The 18,508-nt window shown below is 40.7% G+C and overlaps 2 protein-coding genes across 8 annotated transcripts in view; both read right to left on the bottom strand.

The window, feature by feature from the left end:
• Positions 1–1,411: 1,411 nt before the first annotated feature.
• The window catches only part of Ipk1 (Inositol phosphate kinase 1), a 29,608-nt gene continuing 12,511 nt past the window's right edge, over positions 1,412–18,508 (bottom strand). For 3 of the 7 annotated variants that reach the window (XM_026819580.1, XM_018036842.2, XM_026819581.1), the window contains exons 2-8: positions 17,744–17,780; positions 4,970–5,158; positions 4,032–4,242; positions 3,757–3,965; positions 2,436–2,900; positions 1,948–2,258; positions 1,412–1,807 (exon numbers count right to left, since the gene is read on the bottom strand). In XM_026819580.1, coding sequence (XP_026675381.1) covers positions 1,564–1,807; positions 1,948–2,258; positions 2,436–2,900; positions 3,757–3,965; positions 4,032–4,242; positions 4,970–5,134 — 1,605 coding nt within the window. In that variant the 5' untranslated portion in view covers positions 5,135–5,158; positions 17,744–17,780 and the 3' untranslated portion in view covers positions 1,412–1,563. Of the gene's footprint in view, positions 1,808–1,947; positions 2,259–2,435; positions 2,901–3,756; positions 3,966–4,031; positions 4,243–4,969; positions 5,727–6,587; positions 6,963–17,743; positions 17,781–18,508 lie in introns of those variants that run through there. The other 4 variants (XM_018036841.2, XM_026819582.1, XM_018036844.2 and 1 more) reach the window with 4 other exon arrangements.
• Positions 7,994–15,960, bottom strand: LOC108632339 (protein BTG1). Its single transcript, XM_018036846.2, has one exon. The coding sequence runs from the start codon at positions 14,605–14,607 to the stop codon at positions 14,116–14,118; it is 492 nt and encodes a 163-aa protein (XP_017892335.1). The 5' UTR covers positions 14,608–15,960; the 3' UTR covers positions 7,994–14,115.

The raw sequence follows: 18,508 nt of genomic DNA on the forward strand, positions 1-18,508 counted from the left end.
TTAACCTAACCTAACCTAACCTAACCTAACCTAACCTAACCTAACCTAACACCTGACCTAACCTAACACCTGACCTAACCTGGCGCTCTGCGGCCCGGCTTCGCCGGCCCGCAGAGCTGGAGTAGACTCCCATGCCCTCCAACACTCCAGTACACTCTCACACACCTTCCCACTCCGTCTCACATACTCAGACGCCCCTTTCACACACTCCCACACCACGTCACACACTCCCACAGCACGTCACACCCTCCCACACCCTCTTCCCACGCTCCCACGCCCTCTCACACGCTCCCACACCCTCTCACACCCTCTCACACTCTCCCACACCATCTCACACACCCCCACGCCATCTCCACACCCTCTCACACCATTTCACTCCCCCTCCCCGTCTCCCACACCCTCGCCCACTCCCTCTCCCACTCCCTCCCCCACTCCCACTCCCCCTCCTTTCCTGTTTCCTTCTCTTTTCCTTCCCTTCTTTTCACTTCTTTCTTTTCCTTCCCTCCTTTTCCTTCTTTTCTCCTCTTCCCTTCTCTCCCTTCCCTTCTCTCCCTTCCCCTCTTTTCTCCCTCTTTTTTCTCCTTTTTTCTCCTTTTTTCTCCTTTTTCTTCCCTTCCTTTTTTCCCTTCCTTTTTTCCCTTCCTTTTTTCCCTTCTTTTTCCTTTTTCGTCCCTTTTTTTTCCTTTCTTTTTTTTCCCTTCCTTTTTCCCTTCTTTTTTTTTCCTCCCTTTTCTTTTTCTTCTTTCTTCTCCTTCCTTCCACCCCTGATCCAACTCTCCCCCGTCCCCCTCCCTCCACCCACCCGTCTCCGGCGCCCATCCGGCGCGCCAGCGCGCCCGCCCCCCATCGCCCGACATCCTCGCGTTCTCACCGATCTCTCCCATCGCACGACTCCGGCCCAGACGCCAAAGATTCCTCACGAATGACACCCCGTTCCCCCCCCTCCACCCACCCTCTACCCGACGTCCGATCGCGACGTTTCCACCGAACTGCGCGTCGTTTTACCCTCCCGACTCGCTTCCCCTCTTTTTCGCCCCTTCGTCCACAGCCCCGCTTCTCTTCCCCTCCTCCGCCTCGACTCCTCCTGCCTCCCGTACCCTCGCCCGCTACCGGTCCCGGCCGTCGTCGCGTCGTCCCCGGTTTCCGACCGACCCCAAAAAAAAAAAAAAAAAATATATACGCACCCTGCTCGCGTGTCCTTCGTCTACGGATTGTCCCTCGCGCGTCGTCTACGCTCGCCCTACGCCCACGCGCGCTTCGACGCCACGAACCGAGAGGTACGTTTTCGCGCCAGACGGCAGAAACGCGCCGTTCTCACGGACCACGGATTCGCCAGTAGACCGTTCCTCGCGCCACCGACCGACAGATGTGTGGGAGTTGCGCTTCGGGTTTTAATGAGTTACACGTCAAGTTTAACGGTATGTATGTGTATTTCACGTTGCCATGCTTCGGATCCTGTTAAAGAACTTTGATTTTTCAATTCGCGACTCCTTCCGACTCACCCCCGTTCTCCGTCGCCTTTTGTCGCGTGTCGCGAGAGAGATACCACGGTTTCCGTCCTGTCTACCCTTTCTTCTTTCCGATCGTCGTCGTCGTCGTCGTCGTCGTCGTCGTCGTCCGAGTTCCCTCTCTTCCTTCTAGTACGGACACGATTGATTTCAAGATCTCCGTGTCCCTCTCGCGGTGTTTCTCTATGCAACGCAGGCTCTTCGGCTCCGTGTCCGTGATTCCGATGTCCCACACGAAACGGGATCCCGGCGGTGTTCCTGTCGTGTCGTCTCTGTCTTCGCCGGGTGTCGTCTTCCTTCTGTGTGATTGACAGAGTCGTCTGTTCCTTTTCTCTGCCTTTCTCTCTGTCTGTCTCTGTCTTTGTCTTTCTCTCTGTCTGTCTCTGTCTTTGTCTTTGTCTTTGTCTTTGTCTTTCCGGTACACACGAGCGGGACTTACGGGTTTGTTTCTCGGAACGACATCAGTATCGAACAGTCCCTGGCGCACGTGAACAGTAGATAGTTCTGCAACCGACTCGTCCTTCTGGTCGTCCCTGTCTCGCTTTCCTGCTCCGGATCGGATGTCTCTTCCCTCCCGAGTTCGTGTGTCTTCGTCAGACTCGAGTGGATCGTGTCGTCCGTCAACGATTCCCGGTGTTTTGAATACGCGTTGTACACGTGTTCTGCGCTGACGAAGGGTACTTTCTGCATCTCCAGAATCCGTCCCAGTACCGAGTCGTTCGGTAACTGTTCGCCCTTCCAGTTGCACGACTGAAAACGATCGATGCGTGTGCTTGTCAGTTCCAGTGTGCGTCCGTCCGATGATTACTGGTTACCGTTACCCGGGCGTTCGTTTTTCCAGCGTGTCTCGCGTGAACCCGAGTGCGAACCGTGTTCGGAGAGCTCGCTTCCGATTCTGTTCGAGAGAGTAGAGAGAGTCAGACTTACTTCCAGTTTCAAGAGTTCGTCCACTCTTTCGACGAGAGCCTGGTCGATGTAAGGTATCGGTTCCGAGTCGTCGTCGTCGTCGTCGTCGTCGTCGTACGATCCGTGATTCTCCTTGCAATGATTACGGTGACGATTGAAGTCTTTGGAGGAGACGGTCGACCGTGAGAGGGCTTCGTGGATTAGATCGCAAAATTGTTCCGTGTGTTCGCTCGTTGATTCCTCGTTTTTCTGAAATTCTGAACAGTTCCAGGAGTCGCTGCGCTGAAACCACTCTTTTAAGATTCGTTCGAGGTCGATCGTCGACGATCCGTTGCCGTAGACGACTTCGCCGTCTTTGAAGATCTTCAGATTGTTCTGAGGCGATTTTAACAGTCCTCGTAGTGCCTGTTTCATTCGTGTTTTTACGCCGGAGAACAAGTCCAACGGACAGTAAGAACTCCGCTCCTTGATTGTTCCGTTCTTCAACTGAAGCGTGAGAAATTGTGTTACGTTCGTCCACGTTCCCCACGACTGAACGAATACGTACGTTCGCCGAGTGACTCGGTGTCGAGACTCTGTGTTTTTGCCACCGATTGGTCCGTCGAGTTCGTCCACGGGTTCGTCTACGGTTGTGATGCGAGACTCCACGCGCGCGATTCGAGATCCGATACCGTTTTCGACGTTCCACTTGGGAACTTTTTCTAAAGTCCAGAGGACGTCTTCGGTGACCGTGACGTTTTCGAGCTGTGTTTTTCGATCGACTGTCGCGAGATTTATCGCTTGACGATTCTGTGTGATTTGTGAACGGTTCGTCGAACGATACGCGGGATACGTGTTTGCCGTACTACTGTTTCGTCTGGTTCGTGCGGTGGCGTGTTGATTGACGACTCGATATACTCCGTTCACCGAGAGTCCGGGACTGTGCACGGTTCGGTTTTCGCTCGTTCTGCGCGTCTCGATGCTTCACCGTGTCTACTGAACCGTGTGGAGGGGGTTCGTTGCGACCCCCGCCACCTTCCGAGCAGGGATCTCGGAATTTATCCCGCGCGGCTCGCTACCCCTCTTTTTCGCCCGTCTTTCGATCCCCACTACTGTTCTCCTCGTGCGCCTTCGCGAAGCGAACCTGTCGAGTTGTCGAGTACACTACCAGTCCCCGCCGTGGTCGCGTCGTCCCCGCTTTCCGGCCGAGGGATGAGTTCCGAGACCCCTGCTTCCGAGCTGCGCGAAACGGTCCCGCGCTCTCGGTGAACCGAGTATAGATGGATCTACGATCGAGCTTCGAATTGTCAGATGTCGTGTAGTGTGTGACGTTTGAGTTTGAGCGTTGCGAGTCACGACGTACCTTGAGATACTGCATTAGACAATATGGACACTTTCGAATGTTTTTCGTCGACGTGTTGTCGTTTTGTAAGTAGCCTTGTTTCGGTTTGACTTCGACGCAAAATGTTTCACTGCGTACGAAACGATTAGAATCGAATCTCCTTTGTAAGAATGTATAATCTGGATACTTCGTGGCGTGAATGTCCACCGTCTTCTTCCAGCGACGTCCGTCTGAAAAAAAAGTACCGTGTTTTGTACCGTTTCGGTTGAACGTACGATTTTAGAGACAGCGGTTACCTGGTCGAGAATGTCGAATGACTTCTAATAATTGTCTGACGTTTTCGATGTTCAATCGAACGATTTCAGGTACTCGAACGTAAGGACCCAAGAAACAAGAAGCCACCAACTGCACGAACTCCACTTCGCGTTTGACTCGTTGCAGGCCAGCGTTTTCGGGCGAGACACCGTCCTGTGGAAGCAACTTCCGCAGTCGTATTACCTTGCGTTCCTGCGACGTACGGTTGACGAGAGAAGTGAAATTGAAAAAACATAGCGTCGAATGCGTCTCTTCGAAAATATATGATCGTGATCGAAGAGACAAAGTCGACCTTGGAATCTCGAAAAGTGTCCACTTGTCAAAGATTCCTGTTTATCGTAATGTTTGCCGCTTCGTTTGATTGAGCTTCGTACGTCCATAGACGCTTCTCGGAAGCGTAAATGCGTGAAAGGAGACTCGTTTGTTAAAAACGAACGCGCGTGACGCACGGGAGAACTTTAAAAACAGCCACGTCAGCCGATGTATTGATTCAGACGCGTAGGTATCTACGAGGAACGAGCACGTGACGAGTTCGCATCGATACCGCGAAATCGTGTGTTCTACGTTTGATTTTCTGCCTCCACCGTATTTCTCTCTTGACTGACGTTGACTCTCGACTGAATGTAGTACGATTGAATGCTAGGTATCGAATGAAGTTTTAATGTATCGACCCGAACTGTTCTAAGATCAGATTACAGATTTTGACACGCGTTGGTCTGCTGTTTCAGCAATTGTTCCGTTTCGTTTGAACGTTTCTCTTGAAATCGCTTTCTCCTCGAAATGTTCGATCCGAATGTTGCGTTTAAAAAAATTGCGTTGATTGAAGAAATGAAATGATTAGGGAGTAAATTTAATCGCGTATGAAATGAAGATCCAGTCGACTTGTAATGTGAGTGGGAAAATATACTTGCGGACTGACTTTTGGCAGAGCAATGACGATGTTAGAGTTCCCCTCGCCTTTGTAAACGCAATCCACGACGGAAAGTGTTGTGAAAGAAGTAGAAACGGGTTCTGAAATTGTATCTCTGGTAACGTTGACCGAGTTTCCGGTGGAAGTGGTCACCACGGAATTTCCTTCGTCCATTCCCGTTCTCTCGTATTTTCACTCCTGAAAGAAGCGAAGAGAAATGTATTAGTGATGAATGTACTTTGTCACTTTTCACTTTACTACGAAGTTCCTGGTGCTGTACTAGACTTTCTTCTTTGACTTCGTAATAAAGGTTGCATGTTTAACGTTTATTAGCATACGTTTCACTTTTTACTGAACTACGTTTTACAGTGTCTTTGTACGGATACTTTGTACGAATTAGTTGCCGACTGAATTGTATGATTCTGTGAACGAGGAAGAAAATAATTACGATCAATTTCGTGTTTTACTTCGATTTTTGTTTATAAATAATGATTTATATAATTTAGATCGAGCTGATTTTCTTGCAATTCTTCTGCTTCGAATGGCTCTTGATGCTAGTTGATTAGAAGATAGGAAGAATGCTGTCCACTGCATAAACGGGAGAGACACGAGACTGGCTGATCGTGTGCATGGGAGTCGCGATTAATTGTTATGAACACGTGCAAATTTTCCACTTCCACGATTCGTGTTGTTCGCATTGTCTCGTAACGTTGATCCATTTTTCTCGAGCATCTGCTGTTCTACGTCGAATCGTGTGTAACGACTGATGTCGTACGTCTTTCCCGACTCATAGGATATTTGTGTAATTTTTTTGCGTCTACTTACGTGAAACTAGTCTTTGACTCGAACAGTTTCGCGATTAGCGATGTTTCGTTGCAAACGTCGTGAGTATTTAAAAACAAATACGAACCAGTGTGTCCGATTTGAGTGAGAAGAGTTCTAGAAATGATAAGTACTGAAATGCGCTGTGAACATCGATTTTAAGTTTCTAAAAGGTATTCTGTGCTTTTCATTGTATATTCTTATAGTTGTTATCGCGATACTACCGAAACGTGTCTTTAGCTTGAACCATTCCTGAGATACGATACGATAAAGATGCCGCTCCACCAAAATGCATTATATTGATTTCATCCACTTCTGATTAGATACGTTATCAGTGTTTTTTCTTTACGGTGCTTACCATACTCTTGAATGAATCCTTAATTTTTTTTATTACTCATTGAGAAATATACTCTTGAATAAATGTGAAAAAATAATGAAGATTAACCGTGGACGTGTCGAAGGTAAAGCCAAATTTGTCTGACTGCGAGTCTTCCTTGTTTAGAGGTAAACTGTACACGTTTCACGTGTTGAACTAGATTACAATTGATAAATGGTCGTCCCGTGCCTTGCGGCTTTCACGAGATTCGTTCCTTTGATTACATTTTTATTCCGCTTCTTTCGTTTTTCGCTCTCTCGTCCTTCTACCGTTGACCCTGCTTATTCTTAGAAGGTCTTCTCTTTACGCGAGGCGAGGTTGTAGATATTTTAATTACCGCGTTGACGATCAACGATTTGTTTGATTTTAATCGATAGTTGGAATTCATTTAGTTAAAAGAATCAATCGTTGATGAAATGAACTACCCACCACGTTTTATTTATTTACGACGAAAATAATCTTTCTGATTAATAATCCTTCTTGACACGACGTGAACACTCACGATGTTGAGAGTGTTTCGAGAGAGAAAACAGGAAAGCCTGTTATAGGTTAAAACTGAATTCTATTGATCTTTGTCCGTTGCGTTCGATATGACTGATAATTTTTGGAGCTTGTATACACTTGTCCGAAACAGTTGCGAATCGCGGCGAATTTCGCAGACTCGTCGGTTCGGTCGTTAACCTTACGCAAAAATGGATAAGAGCGACACATGGGATCGACTGTGGCAACGTCGCGAGCTGCCGTTCTCTTTTCCGTAGCAGAAGAGACGTTGAAACGACGTGTGTCTCGGAAAACGGTATATACACGGTGTTGAAGAAAAGTGAGACTTTAAGGGCTTTCAGTACTCGACGCAAGGAGCGAAAAATGTCCTGTCGACGTACAGTCCCATGTCCCGTGTACGTTCGTACCCGTTTCTGGACGAGTGATAGAACGAGAAAGACTGAGAATTGTTGGTTAGTGGAGGTCAATCTCGGTTATTGCCCTGAAGTCGAGTACTTGGTTGCCTGGTCCCTCTGATACCTTAAAAGGGCATATATGTATGCTACAGCCTCGATGTGTGTGAATTTTTAACCTATTTTTAGTTTCCCAATCGCTTAACGTTGAAATGTACTGACTCCACGTGTCCAAAAATATGTATGTAATTTCAGACGGAGGTAATTCGATGATTGTTCGAGAGTTGGTTAAACTTTTCTCGTGACGTACAATTACAATGCATTTGTGTTATAGAAAATAAATGTGTGACGCACTACGAACTTTACTTGTGCAGGGTAAATCAGAATGATCGATTAATCGTGTGTGTTTGTAAGATGCTTTGTAAGCAGTTTGTGTTGAATGAAAAATAAATACATACGTCGTTGTATTTTGATCGACAACGATACGATTGTACGAGGCTCTTTAATTTGAATGTCTTCGAAAATAAACGTTTTTTTGTTACTCCGTTCTAAAACTAATCATTTTCTCAGTGTACAAAATAATTATGCTGAAGTCGTTGTGAAATTTTGTATTGAACGTGTTTTAAACGCAAAACGAAGAGAAACACGTTTTACCCCCTTTCGTGAAATGAGATCCAAAATGCATCGATGTTTACGAGATTCGAGAGAAGTAAATTCCCTAAAAATATGACTTCTAAGAAATTAATAAAAACAAAGTATCGTCGATGATCTTGTTTGAATTTAGGTAGTGCGACTTTGACAGAAATTTGACGATTGTTACGCATGAACAATAACGATATAATTTTGTACTTACTTACGTAGAACGTCCAGAACTCCGGTAACCTTCAAAAATATGGTGTCAGGAAACGTATTTTGTAATAATTCTTTTCAACACCACGTAAATATGTTTTCCAAATAAGGACATATTGATTGAATGATTTTATTGTAACGTAATACATTATGAATTATTCTAGTACGACTAAAGGTTAATCAGGATTCAGAAGAGTGGGGATAGATATTATAAAAAGACAAGATACTGTTTTAATTATTTTCCATTCGTGAAATTTCATAAGCACGAGGCCCTTTTGTTTCTTTCTTTTTATTCTTATATCTCTGTACAAAAACAGTCGAAAAAATTATAGATTTTTCTTATTCTCCTGTGATAAAGATTTTGTAATAATTTTTTCGAGCTCACAGCGTATGTACAAGCGGTAAATGATATTATAGTAGATTAATTTAACCTATGAACTAAACAGTAATTATACATTCATATAATTAATGACGATGACCGTGATGATAATAATAATAATAATAATAATAATAATAATAGTAAGAAGATATAATTATAATCAAATGATATAACCTACGGATCTATAGATTTTTCGAGTGTAAAACTTGTGTCTCGTGTCTGCCCATTATAAAGTGACTTCAAAAATCGAGTATACGAACGAACACTTGATGTAAAAATACCAGAAGGACTGTGTGAAAAAAGAATTATCTATTTTTCTGTATATTCTAACGTTGAGTGAACTAGCACGATGAAAGAACATTAGAACTGAAATGATAGAACGCAGAATATTCTGAAAAATTAACTATTTCTTAGAAATTGTACACTCGATCTTTAATTTCACCGTACTTCGTCAAAGTATATATCTCAACGTGTCTATCGAAGCGAATTGATTTTCAGTTTATACAGATGTCCTTCGATACAGGTAAGACATCGGATTTTCATCAGAATGTAGGCGTGACTACTTTTCGGTCCAGCGACTTCACATTTTTCGAAGGAGTAAGTATCGTGTTGGGTGCCATTCGATATAGGTAAGATCTCAAATTTGCATCCGAATGTAGTACCTATGCAATAAGTGTGATTTTTCAACCCCGATGTCACAGTTGTCACCTTACTTCGTCGAATTAGCGACGTGTTTGTCGAAGCGAATCGCTTTTCAGTTTATAGATTCCTTCGATACGTGCTAGTCAGACCTCGAATTCTCATAAAAAATTTGTCGATCTCTTAATTTCGTTTCATTTCTGAATCTTGTTATCGTTATTCTGTAATAATAGAAACGTACAATTGTATGAAAATCCGTTGTCTAATTGCAACGTTGCGTGTACGTGTATACAGTCTATTGAAAAATATCTCCATTGTTTATACTGCACGTTTCGTTTTACACTTCAATCGTCCATGTAATGACCTCATTGCAATTATCAACCTTATAATCTTAACACAATTGTAAGAAGTAGTAAAATTTACAAGTAAACGTAATATGTCTAATTGTAAGTATATGTAATTTCCATGCACGCGTTTCATTAATCTCAGTTTATAATATATGCATTTTATTGTACTTAAAAGAATTGAAATACTACGAAACTTCACGTATAGATAAATATTGCAAATATAGTAAAAAAATCTAAATGGAGACTTGTTTCACTGACTGTATGTATGTGTTTATACGTGTAAGTAATTACTCTTGTGCACTGACCAACAGAGTTGCCGAATTCGGATTATTTTAACGTCCTCGGGCTTTTCGTTCCGACACTGCCCGATGCATTGTTTGTTAAAGTAATGACAATTATACCGTGAATTTTTATACCGAATCAAATCAATAAATTTTTGCCCTAAATATTTTATATTGTACCGATGTCTAAATATTCTCAATATACTTCTTCGTATCGTGTATGTACATCCTGACGTTTAATAAATTCCTTAAAATAGTAAATAAAAATTCACGGTGTAATATAATACAATAAATATACTAAAAGTACATCACAATTAATTAACTCGTTCGTTAAGATACCCAGGATCAAGATTTTGCCCGAGTTGAGCACCCCTGTCGGACTTCACGCTCTCTTACTGCCCGTTCTGTTTTTTCTTCTTAAAATTCCTGCTCCATAATTCTCACCCTCTCCCTCTCCCTCTCCATCTCCCTCTCTCTTTCCTCCTTCCTCACGCGCGCGCTCGAAATTCTTTTTCAAGAACAACACCCTCTCCTTTCTCCTACTACTGTCAACTACCTCGTTTTCGATACCGAGTTACCATTGAATTTAATCAACTTGAATCGTCTTCTAATGCTGGGAATAAGGGAACACGGCCTAATTACAATTTTACGATTTCTCAATTTCGCTCGCTCGCTCTTGTTAAGTTGTCATATCGTAAGCCTCGCTTCTCGCATTGCTCTGAGAAAATGGAGGGAACACTTAAACGTTAAATTAAAATGCGAACGGAAGACGTAACGATAAGTTATACAAATGTAAAGAATAAACCGAGCGCACCCGAAGCATGTTTGTATAATTATAAATATGATTTGATTCAAGCAAATTCATTAAGCACGTGTGAATTTGTATTCAGAAATCAATCGAATGAATTTCATTATCACTATTTATGTGTGTGTATATATATGTACAACTTAATTCTTTGATCATCCATGAAAAAGAAATGGAGAAAAGTAAAAAGTACTTCGCTTTGCGCATTGCTTCGATCGAAATTCACATGATTTATACAGAAGCGTAAGAACCGTAAGTATTTACAATTTCAAGCGTCGATCGGTCGACATATAAATATGAAAATAAAAATTTAAAAATTATTGCATCGCATCGCATCGCATCGCATCGTATTAAAATATGATTTTCATCCATTTTTGTACAAGTTCCCGTTAATTGTTGAATGTACACGCGATATTCCGTTTGCATCTTCATTTCCTCTTCCCTCCTTTTTCTCTTCCATTCTCGGCCACTTTTATAGTTTCTTTATCATGCACAACTTTGTCCAGTGAACAGCGATCCAATCGATATGTACATATACGTCTGTTGTGTGTTTAAACATTATTCAGAGTATTTGATTTATACGCGTAGAAAAAGTTTACTGTGAGCAAATGCTTAAATCAGTTTAAGCTCCATGTAAATCTTGTTTTGAATCAATGGTACTAACTATAACTTTAAGATTGATTTCGATCGAGACTCAATTAAAGTTGCACAATAAAGATCGAAAACAATGTAAATGTTGCAATTTAGCGGACCCCAAATAACTGTTTATTTTTTTTCCAACCTTTCAAAACTCAAGTTCATATGAAGCATATAATATTCAATTTGTGATAAAAAAAGAACTAACGACTTAGATACTATTAATAGGTCTGACAATACTGAATATCGATTTGATCGCTACTCCTGCAAACAAGGTAAATGTCCTAATTCCTGTGTCACAATTTCTACTCACTGTCTTATCTTTCCATCACTCTAGTTAGAATATGCCAGTGATTAGAAACTGGTGAAACGTGAACAGAAATTGTGACATTTATCTCGCGTTTCAAATCTTGCATACTATTCTTTTTTTGTTTATGTTGATGTTGTCTTGTTTTATTTAAAAAAATACTGAATTAACCAAGCTAAAATCACAGACATGCTGGTGGCATATTATCCCAGCCGGTTTTTCCACTTCGTTTTTGTACAAATTCTTCCTGAAAGGACTATATAACGTATATAGGTACAAAATGCATATATACATATACGGTACGTGTCTGTATATGTGCACATTTATATATATGTATAATAATTACAATCCACTCGAGAAACATGCAAATCTATCTCACTCTCTCTCTCTCACACACACACACACACACATTCTTACAAGATCATATTTTGTGGTATCAGTTTGTTCTTTCATTATCCTTCGAAATACATAACATACATACATACTTAAAAAGTGTTCAACATATAATATAATGCTCTGTACTTAAATTCTTTAGTAATTAAAGTTGCGTTAATGCACTGAGACTTATTGAGTTAAGTAAAAATAATTGTGAATTATTGCAAATTGTAATACTACAAATAACAATTATGAACGAAATTAAAATGGTTTTATACATTTTGGTGCGTCTTATCACTTCGTTATTAATTAAAGTTAGAAGTATAGAATTTCAGATTAAAATTAATTACTTAAAAACTAGAGATATGCGGGTATTCGAAAATTCGGATCGTGAATTTTTTCGGACGGTATTCAGAAAGTTCGTCCAACATATTCTTTGGATATGCGAATATCAACTCGGGATCCAAACTCTACTTGAGTTCGGTAGCCCTCGTTGCAATCGATGCCGACTGTTACATGTCACAACATATGGAGACAGTTGTAAAGTTAAAAGTGTAAGATCTGTTTGAGAAATCGTCCTTACGAATGTAACAACGGCTCCTGAGTTGAGTTTCCAGTCCCGTAATCACGAATATCCGGACAAATTTGTGTTGATCAAATTTTCGGAATTACCCGATCCGACCGGAGGCTCAGGTGCCCGAAATTTTCAGATATCCACAAATCCCTGTTAAAAACACATCGATAATCTTTGATAATTGTTTCAAATTAAATTTGATAACTTCGATCATGTACTGTGTACGTATGTATGTATGTATAAATATACTCTTATTGAAATTGATCTTTCCCAATTGCTTTCACTAAAAATGCTGCTGATTGGACATTAATAAAAACTGGTGAAGTTCGTCGAATCTGTAAACATGGTTGGTATAATTGAGAAGAAAGAGCACAGCGAACCTTGTATGCATTGCTTCTCTATAATCCTCATTGAACGATCATCGTGAACAATTTTTATAATACACAGTGAATGATCATTATACAGCAGAACTCTGTTTACATTAATAATAAACAAATTCACGTTCGTATAAGTACCCCATTGACAAAGTGAATTCTATTGGCCACTAAATTTGTTTCAAAGTAAAGTTCCGGCGCAGTACAGTTCTACTGTAAATACATCATTGAACAAACTAGAGAGGGCTTTTTTGTCAACCAATTTTTACTAGATTCGAGAAATAGTTCATGGAAGAAAAGAGATTTCATGAAAGCGCACACACGTTCCTTTTTCAGAGAGAGAGTTCCTCCTCTCTTTTCGGTGAAACAAAAAGAAGAAGAGGAGAGGGTCAGACCATGTCGTTCGTTGTTCCCCCGCTCCGAGTTTCCTTCTTTCTTCGAAGAATTCGACCGGAAGCGATGCGGAAGAAAGCTGAGATCAATGAGAGATCCTCCCCGTGATTTCTCCCAATTGTTTCCAACACATTGGAAAGGCGGTATATATGTATTATTTTCCAATATACTGGAAAAATTCCGGTAGAAGCCTGCTGAGACCTTCCCAGGTGGCACGCGAACAAGCGGGATGAATATTCGAATTTTAATTACCAACAAAATTATCTTCGGTTTCTTCTTTCTATTTTGCAAGTGTCCAAAGCAACGATAGCTGACTTCGAATTGTCGGTACCGTTTCTTTTTAATTATTCGGCAAACTTGTGATAAAAATCACCGTATTTGAAATTTCCTAACAATTCTCGTTGAATTTGGCGCAAATTAGCAGTTAAATACTGCTCTTTTTTCTATGGTTGAAGTCACGTCAAAGAATGTTCAATTTTAACTTCAGTTTGTTCTTTCTATATTGCAATTATCCAATTGTTTGTCTTCTTCAATCCCGAGGCAAAGTTAGCTGACTACAACTGCAAGCCGACATTCTTTCTAATTCTCTGTGTTTGAAATTTCCTAATAATTCTTCTATGAAACGGAATTTGGCGCATTTTCTTTCTGGTGGTTGGAGTTATGGCAAGGATTTGTTCGATTTAATCAAATAGGGTGGTTACAGCATGATACCTGTGTTTGATCGTATCTCTCTTTACAGTCCTCCCTTATCCTCTGCGACGACTCGTTCGTTAAATATTTACAGAAAATTCGATTAAAACTCGAAAATCCCTCCAGACGTTTCATCCTGGACGAAATACTACCTGTCGTTTGAACATGTCCAAGACAGAGACTTGACACTCTTGTACTAACGTATTCTTCCAGCACTCGACTGAAGGATGAACTGATTAATGTTTGCGTGTTCGCGTGCACACAAAGATCGCAATATGTACGTACGTAGAGTCGAATATATGTATATATCACACACGTATCACGAAGAAGCGTATTCGTTATCAGTCTGAGAGCGTGACGCACTAATGGAAACGGAGCGACGTGTTCTTGTTTTTCCAGCTTCTCTCTCGACGCTTCAACTGGAAACGAAAGCTGCGATCTGCTCGCTGAATTGCGAGTGTTCTAGCAGCAGCGAGTCCTTGCAGCTCTCGAACTGTTGTTGTTGCTGCTGCTGCTGCTGCTGCTGTTGTTCTTCGGGTTCGGGTTCGTTCGTGCGCTCATATAGAACGCAAATCGACCCGTTTTCCCCGATCCTGTACGATACCTCCGCCGGGTCGATCCACATCGTTAGCTCGCTGGGGAAAAGACTGTGCAACACCGTGGGTAGCAATCCTACGTTCGCTCCTGCCTGGGCGATCACCGGATCCATTTTACCGTTGATGCGGATGCAGCGGTAGCCGGAACCGCGATTTGGACGATCGGGGAACCAGTGATCCCTGTAACGATGCCGGAGCACCTCCGTCAATGATGATTTGAACATTTCCAATTGGCGCTCCGACAGCTGGCCTGTCTGCAGCCGGAGCAGGTGCACCAGGAAATCCGCCGCCGACACTATTTCCAGCCTCATGGCTGCAACTGCTATAGACCCAGGACGAAGAACTACTCGTTAGGACTCCCTCCTCGATTTTCTCGGTTCCGTCTTGTAGATTAGAAAATATCAACTTCCGCTGATGTGGTCGAAGGCGTCACGGAAATTCTCGTATTCTCGCAACGATGCGCACAGGAGGTCTTGACAAAATGGCGTCGCCGCCACGTCGCACGTTCGCGCAGAATGATATCTCGAAGACGCTCCAGCGCGAAACGCGATATTCAGCTTGTGAATGCGAATATTTCGTCTTTTCCGCGATACGTAGATCGCGTTGTACGTGTGTCAGGCTTCTTCGAAATTTCTTTGATGTTTCGGTATCCTTGTCGATAACACTGTAAGCGTCGATCGTTACGCCGACCTCTTTTCTCTTCCCTTGCTTCTTGTTTCGAACAGGAATCGATTACAGCCTCGTTTCTTTCGAATTTCACGTTCGTACGATACACGTGCACGCTTCTTAAACCAGCAAATCGGAATACCTTTCACGAACCCGAAAAATACCGACGCGCACTAACTATCAAACTGACTGATCCAGATACCGCACCCACCGAAAGCCGACTATTTTCTACCGACAGTGGCAGCGGACGCGAACGACGTAGCTTCGTCCCTTTGTCCATATGACCGATGGTGGGGACAAGACGCGCGAGCCGATTGGTCCGTTCACGGCTGCCTCAGTGGGGCAGCACGTCACGTGACTGTACGAATGCGCGGAGTGGGTGCGTGGTGAAAAAGCAGCTGCGTTCCGAATACAGATTGTCTAAATACACTACGTAACAAGGGGTTCTCAGCCTCTCCGCGACAAGCGTTTGGATTTATTAGTAAAACTGTTTCGTAATTATTAGACTGCGGATTTTATGCATTTATCAAAAGGTTAACACAGATGCGCATTAAATATAAGGTATCCATTGTAAATGACCCGACTTCTGTTCGTGTAATAATTTCCATTTACTGGCTCTCTACGTTCAGTTTATACATGTACAACCATACCAAGCCAGTAAGTAGAAATTGTGATCTGGACAGAAATTAGACAGACATTCAATATATGTAATATGCAGAACAGCAAAAGTATATTATACATTGTTGTTTTTTAGATCTTAATTCTCGACTTCCTTCGATAAATGTGAAGTCGTCGGGACCGAGAAGTGTGAACACATTTGTCCCGAATCTATGTATTCAGTATTCCTTGAATTAACTGTGAAATTGTCAGGGCCGAAAAGTCACACTTATCGTGTAGGTACTACATACATTCTGATGTTAATGTCATGTTTTGCCCACAGCCTCGAACGTAGGAAGACAAAGAGAGATTATGCATCGAACGATTGTAGGATTTATTAATTAAACTGTTTCGTAATTATAATATAATACAACTTAATATAAAAAAAACATTCATATAAGAACAGAAATAAATGAAACGTTTCTTCAATTTTATGATGCACTGAGACATGACATGCTTCTTGCAATAAATGATAAGAATGTGAAAATGGCTCAGACATAAAATGATAGTACATATTATTAAGTGATAAACAATAAGAATTCGTAAATATATGATAAGATAATCACATTATACGTGACTTACAATTGAAATCCACATCGTGTCTCTACTACGTGCACGATCCTAATAATCTTTTTCCAAACACGTTTAAATTTTACTGGACGTGCAATTATTTGGTTTATGTAGAGAAAACAGATTTTTCCGAATACCAAGTTGAATACATCGAAACTGATCAACTTCTATTCCATATGATTAGGTAGATGTTGATCAGACGAAAATGATGTGCTGTATTCTACATAAATATAATGATCGACTGGCATTACTTTTAAACATTATTAGAGTACAGATTCTATTCACAATATGCAAATCGTATCTGTAGAAAATATATTATATTGTAGATAATATTAAATAGACAGTAAATATTATAATACGAACTGCTGCAGACACGAATGGCCTCCCGTTCCTCGCTCTTACAGTTCAAACGTTAAATTGAATTAAACGACAGAGTATAATACAAGAATGAAAACATTACTTGACTCAAGTAAATATATAGAAATAATTTTGCAATGTATTCGTTTGCTGAAAATTCTATAGCTCACTCCCGTCGAGCCTTTGTTTTTCGAAAATACGACAATTCTGTTAATCCCAATATAACTTTCATCTGCTGTGTAATAAATGAGCCCTTTTGGAGGGTCTCCTCTTTTTCTACCTGCCTTGGGTTAAATCGTATTTAATCTGCCTCGGGTTAAACCCAGTTTACAATACTTGGTGCGTATCTGCAGTACCTTTCCGAGCTATAAACTTACACAGTAAACGTAATACTTGATAGTTCTTATATCGGGTGAACAAAACCAATACCTTGACCATCTTCAACTCAATATTTTAAAGTTTGAACTTAGTGGTACGTAGCCCTTACTGTATTAATCTTGTAAAGGTATATAATTCAAATTTCATTTGAATATAATATCGACTTTAAAGTATTATTAGTGGTACGTCGATTCAGACGAAACCCTCGAACGTCGAAAATCTGTGCATCGAATTACGATAATAATGAAAGTATAAGCGTTTTCTGCTTTTAGTATTTTTCGCAATAATGCATGCATTACTTCTTATTCTAGAGGAAGAGGCTGATAAGTTGTTAATGACACGGTTGTAAAATCCATGCTTCGTGTTAGTGACGACCGGTACTTTGACCTATAATCGTCAACCATTCGTGGAACCACGTCGCGCAATTGTTTTCTGAATTAGAGTCATTTTCCCACAGTCGGTCACAGTAATACAAGAAATCAATTAAGAAAGTATACAGCTAACTGTAGACAACTAATCTATAGTTCATATAATAATTTACTAATTCTTTATATGTATTACGAAAATATGAATTTTATATAATTCTCAAGGATAGCCGTACAATCTTTTATGATAATAAAACTATACACGCGGATGTTTTCCCTTACCGAAAGTATAAGAGAACATGTATAACACATTGTAATTATATAGGTAAATAATCTTCAAGTATTATATAAATATGAAGTTGAAACATAATACAATTACTGATATAAACGCATAATATTATATACTGAAACATAATACAAGTGCAATTGTAATAAACTTATTTCCTTATTATACCTTTTCTAAGTTTCTTCAATTGGTTCCTCTGCGTCATCTGTGAATAAAGAAACTCGATGAAAAAAGTGAATCTTAAAGAAATTACTAGAATACGAAAAAGACATAATATTATCAACCTTATTTATATTTATGTATTATATCTTTATTTATATATGATAATTTATATAATATGCCTGAAAACTTTATGTTTCAAGTTACAAAGAGATTACTTGTAAATTCTAAGTTTTCACGAATTTTACAAAATTTTTTACAGTTCTTTATAGTATATCCTTTTATAAAGGAACCTTTTGTAAAACGAGCAAATAACAGTTGGGTTCACGTTGTTCTACGTACAATTCTTTCTAAATTACACCGCTACAGACGTTACAAAAAGAATTTTCTATAAAGAGGATCTTTGTAGCCGTTCTTATTGTAGATAGTCTCTTCAGCACAATTCTGAAGCAGAAATTAAAATGAGAAATATGATTGCACAAATATGAGACTTAAAATTTGGTAGACCAGAGACGGATTTCGCAAAGGGGTAGCATTTAAATTATGGGGGGCAACCCTTCCTCCTTCTAAAAGTTGACCAAAGGGGGAAATGAGGGGGCAGGGGATATAACGTTGTGTAAGCCAACAGGCTCGAAAGCTAAAATCAATAGGGCCTGGCTTGAACCTCGTGCTTCAGTACACTCCCTTTCATAATTTTATAGACGTTGTAGAAAACATACGAATGAAATTATACTATCTATGTACAGTCAACTCATAAACTTAATACACGTATTT

The sequence above is a fragment of the Ceratina calcarata genome, unplaced genomic scaffold (genome assembly GCF_001652005.2).
Source record: "Ceratina calcarata isolate Rehan_Ccalc_2016 unplaced genomic scaffold, ASM165200v1 scaffold154.2, whole genome shotgun sequence".
Lineage (NCBI taxonomy): Eukaryota > Metazoa > Arthropoda > Insecta > Hymenoptera > Apidae > Ceratina > Ceratina calcarata.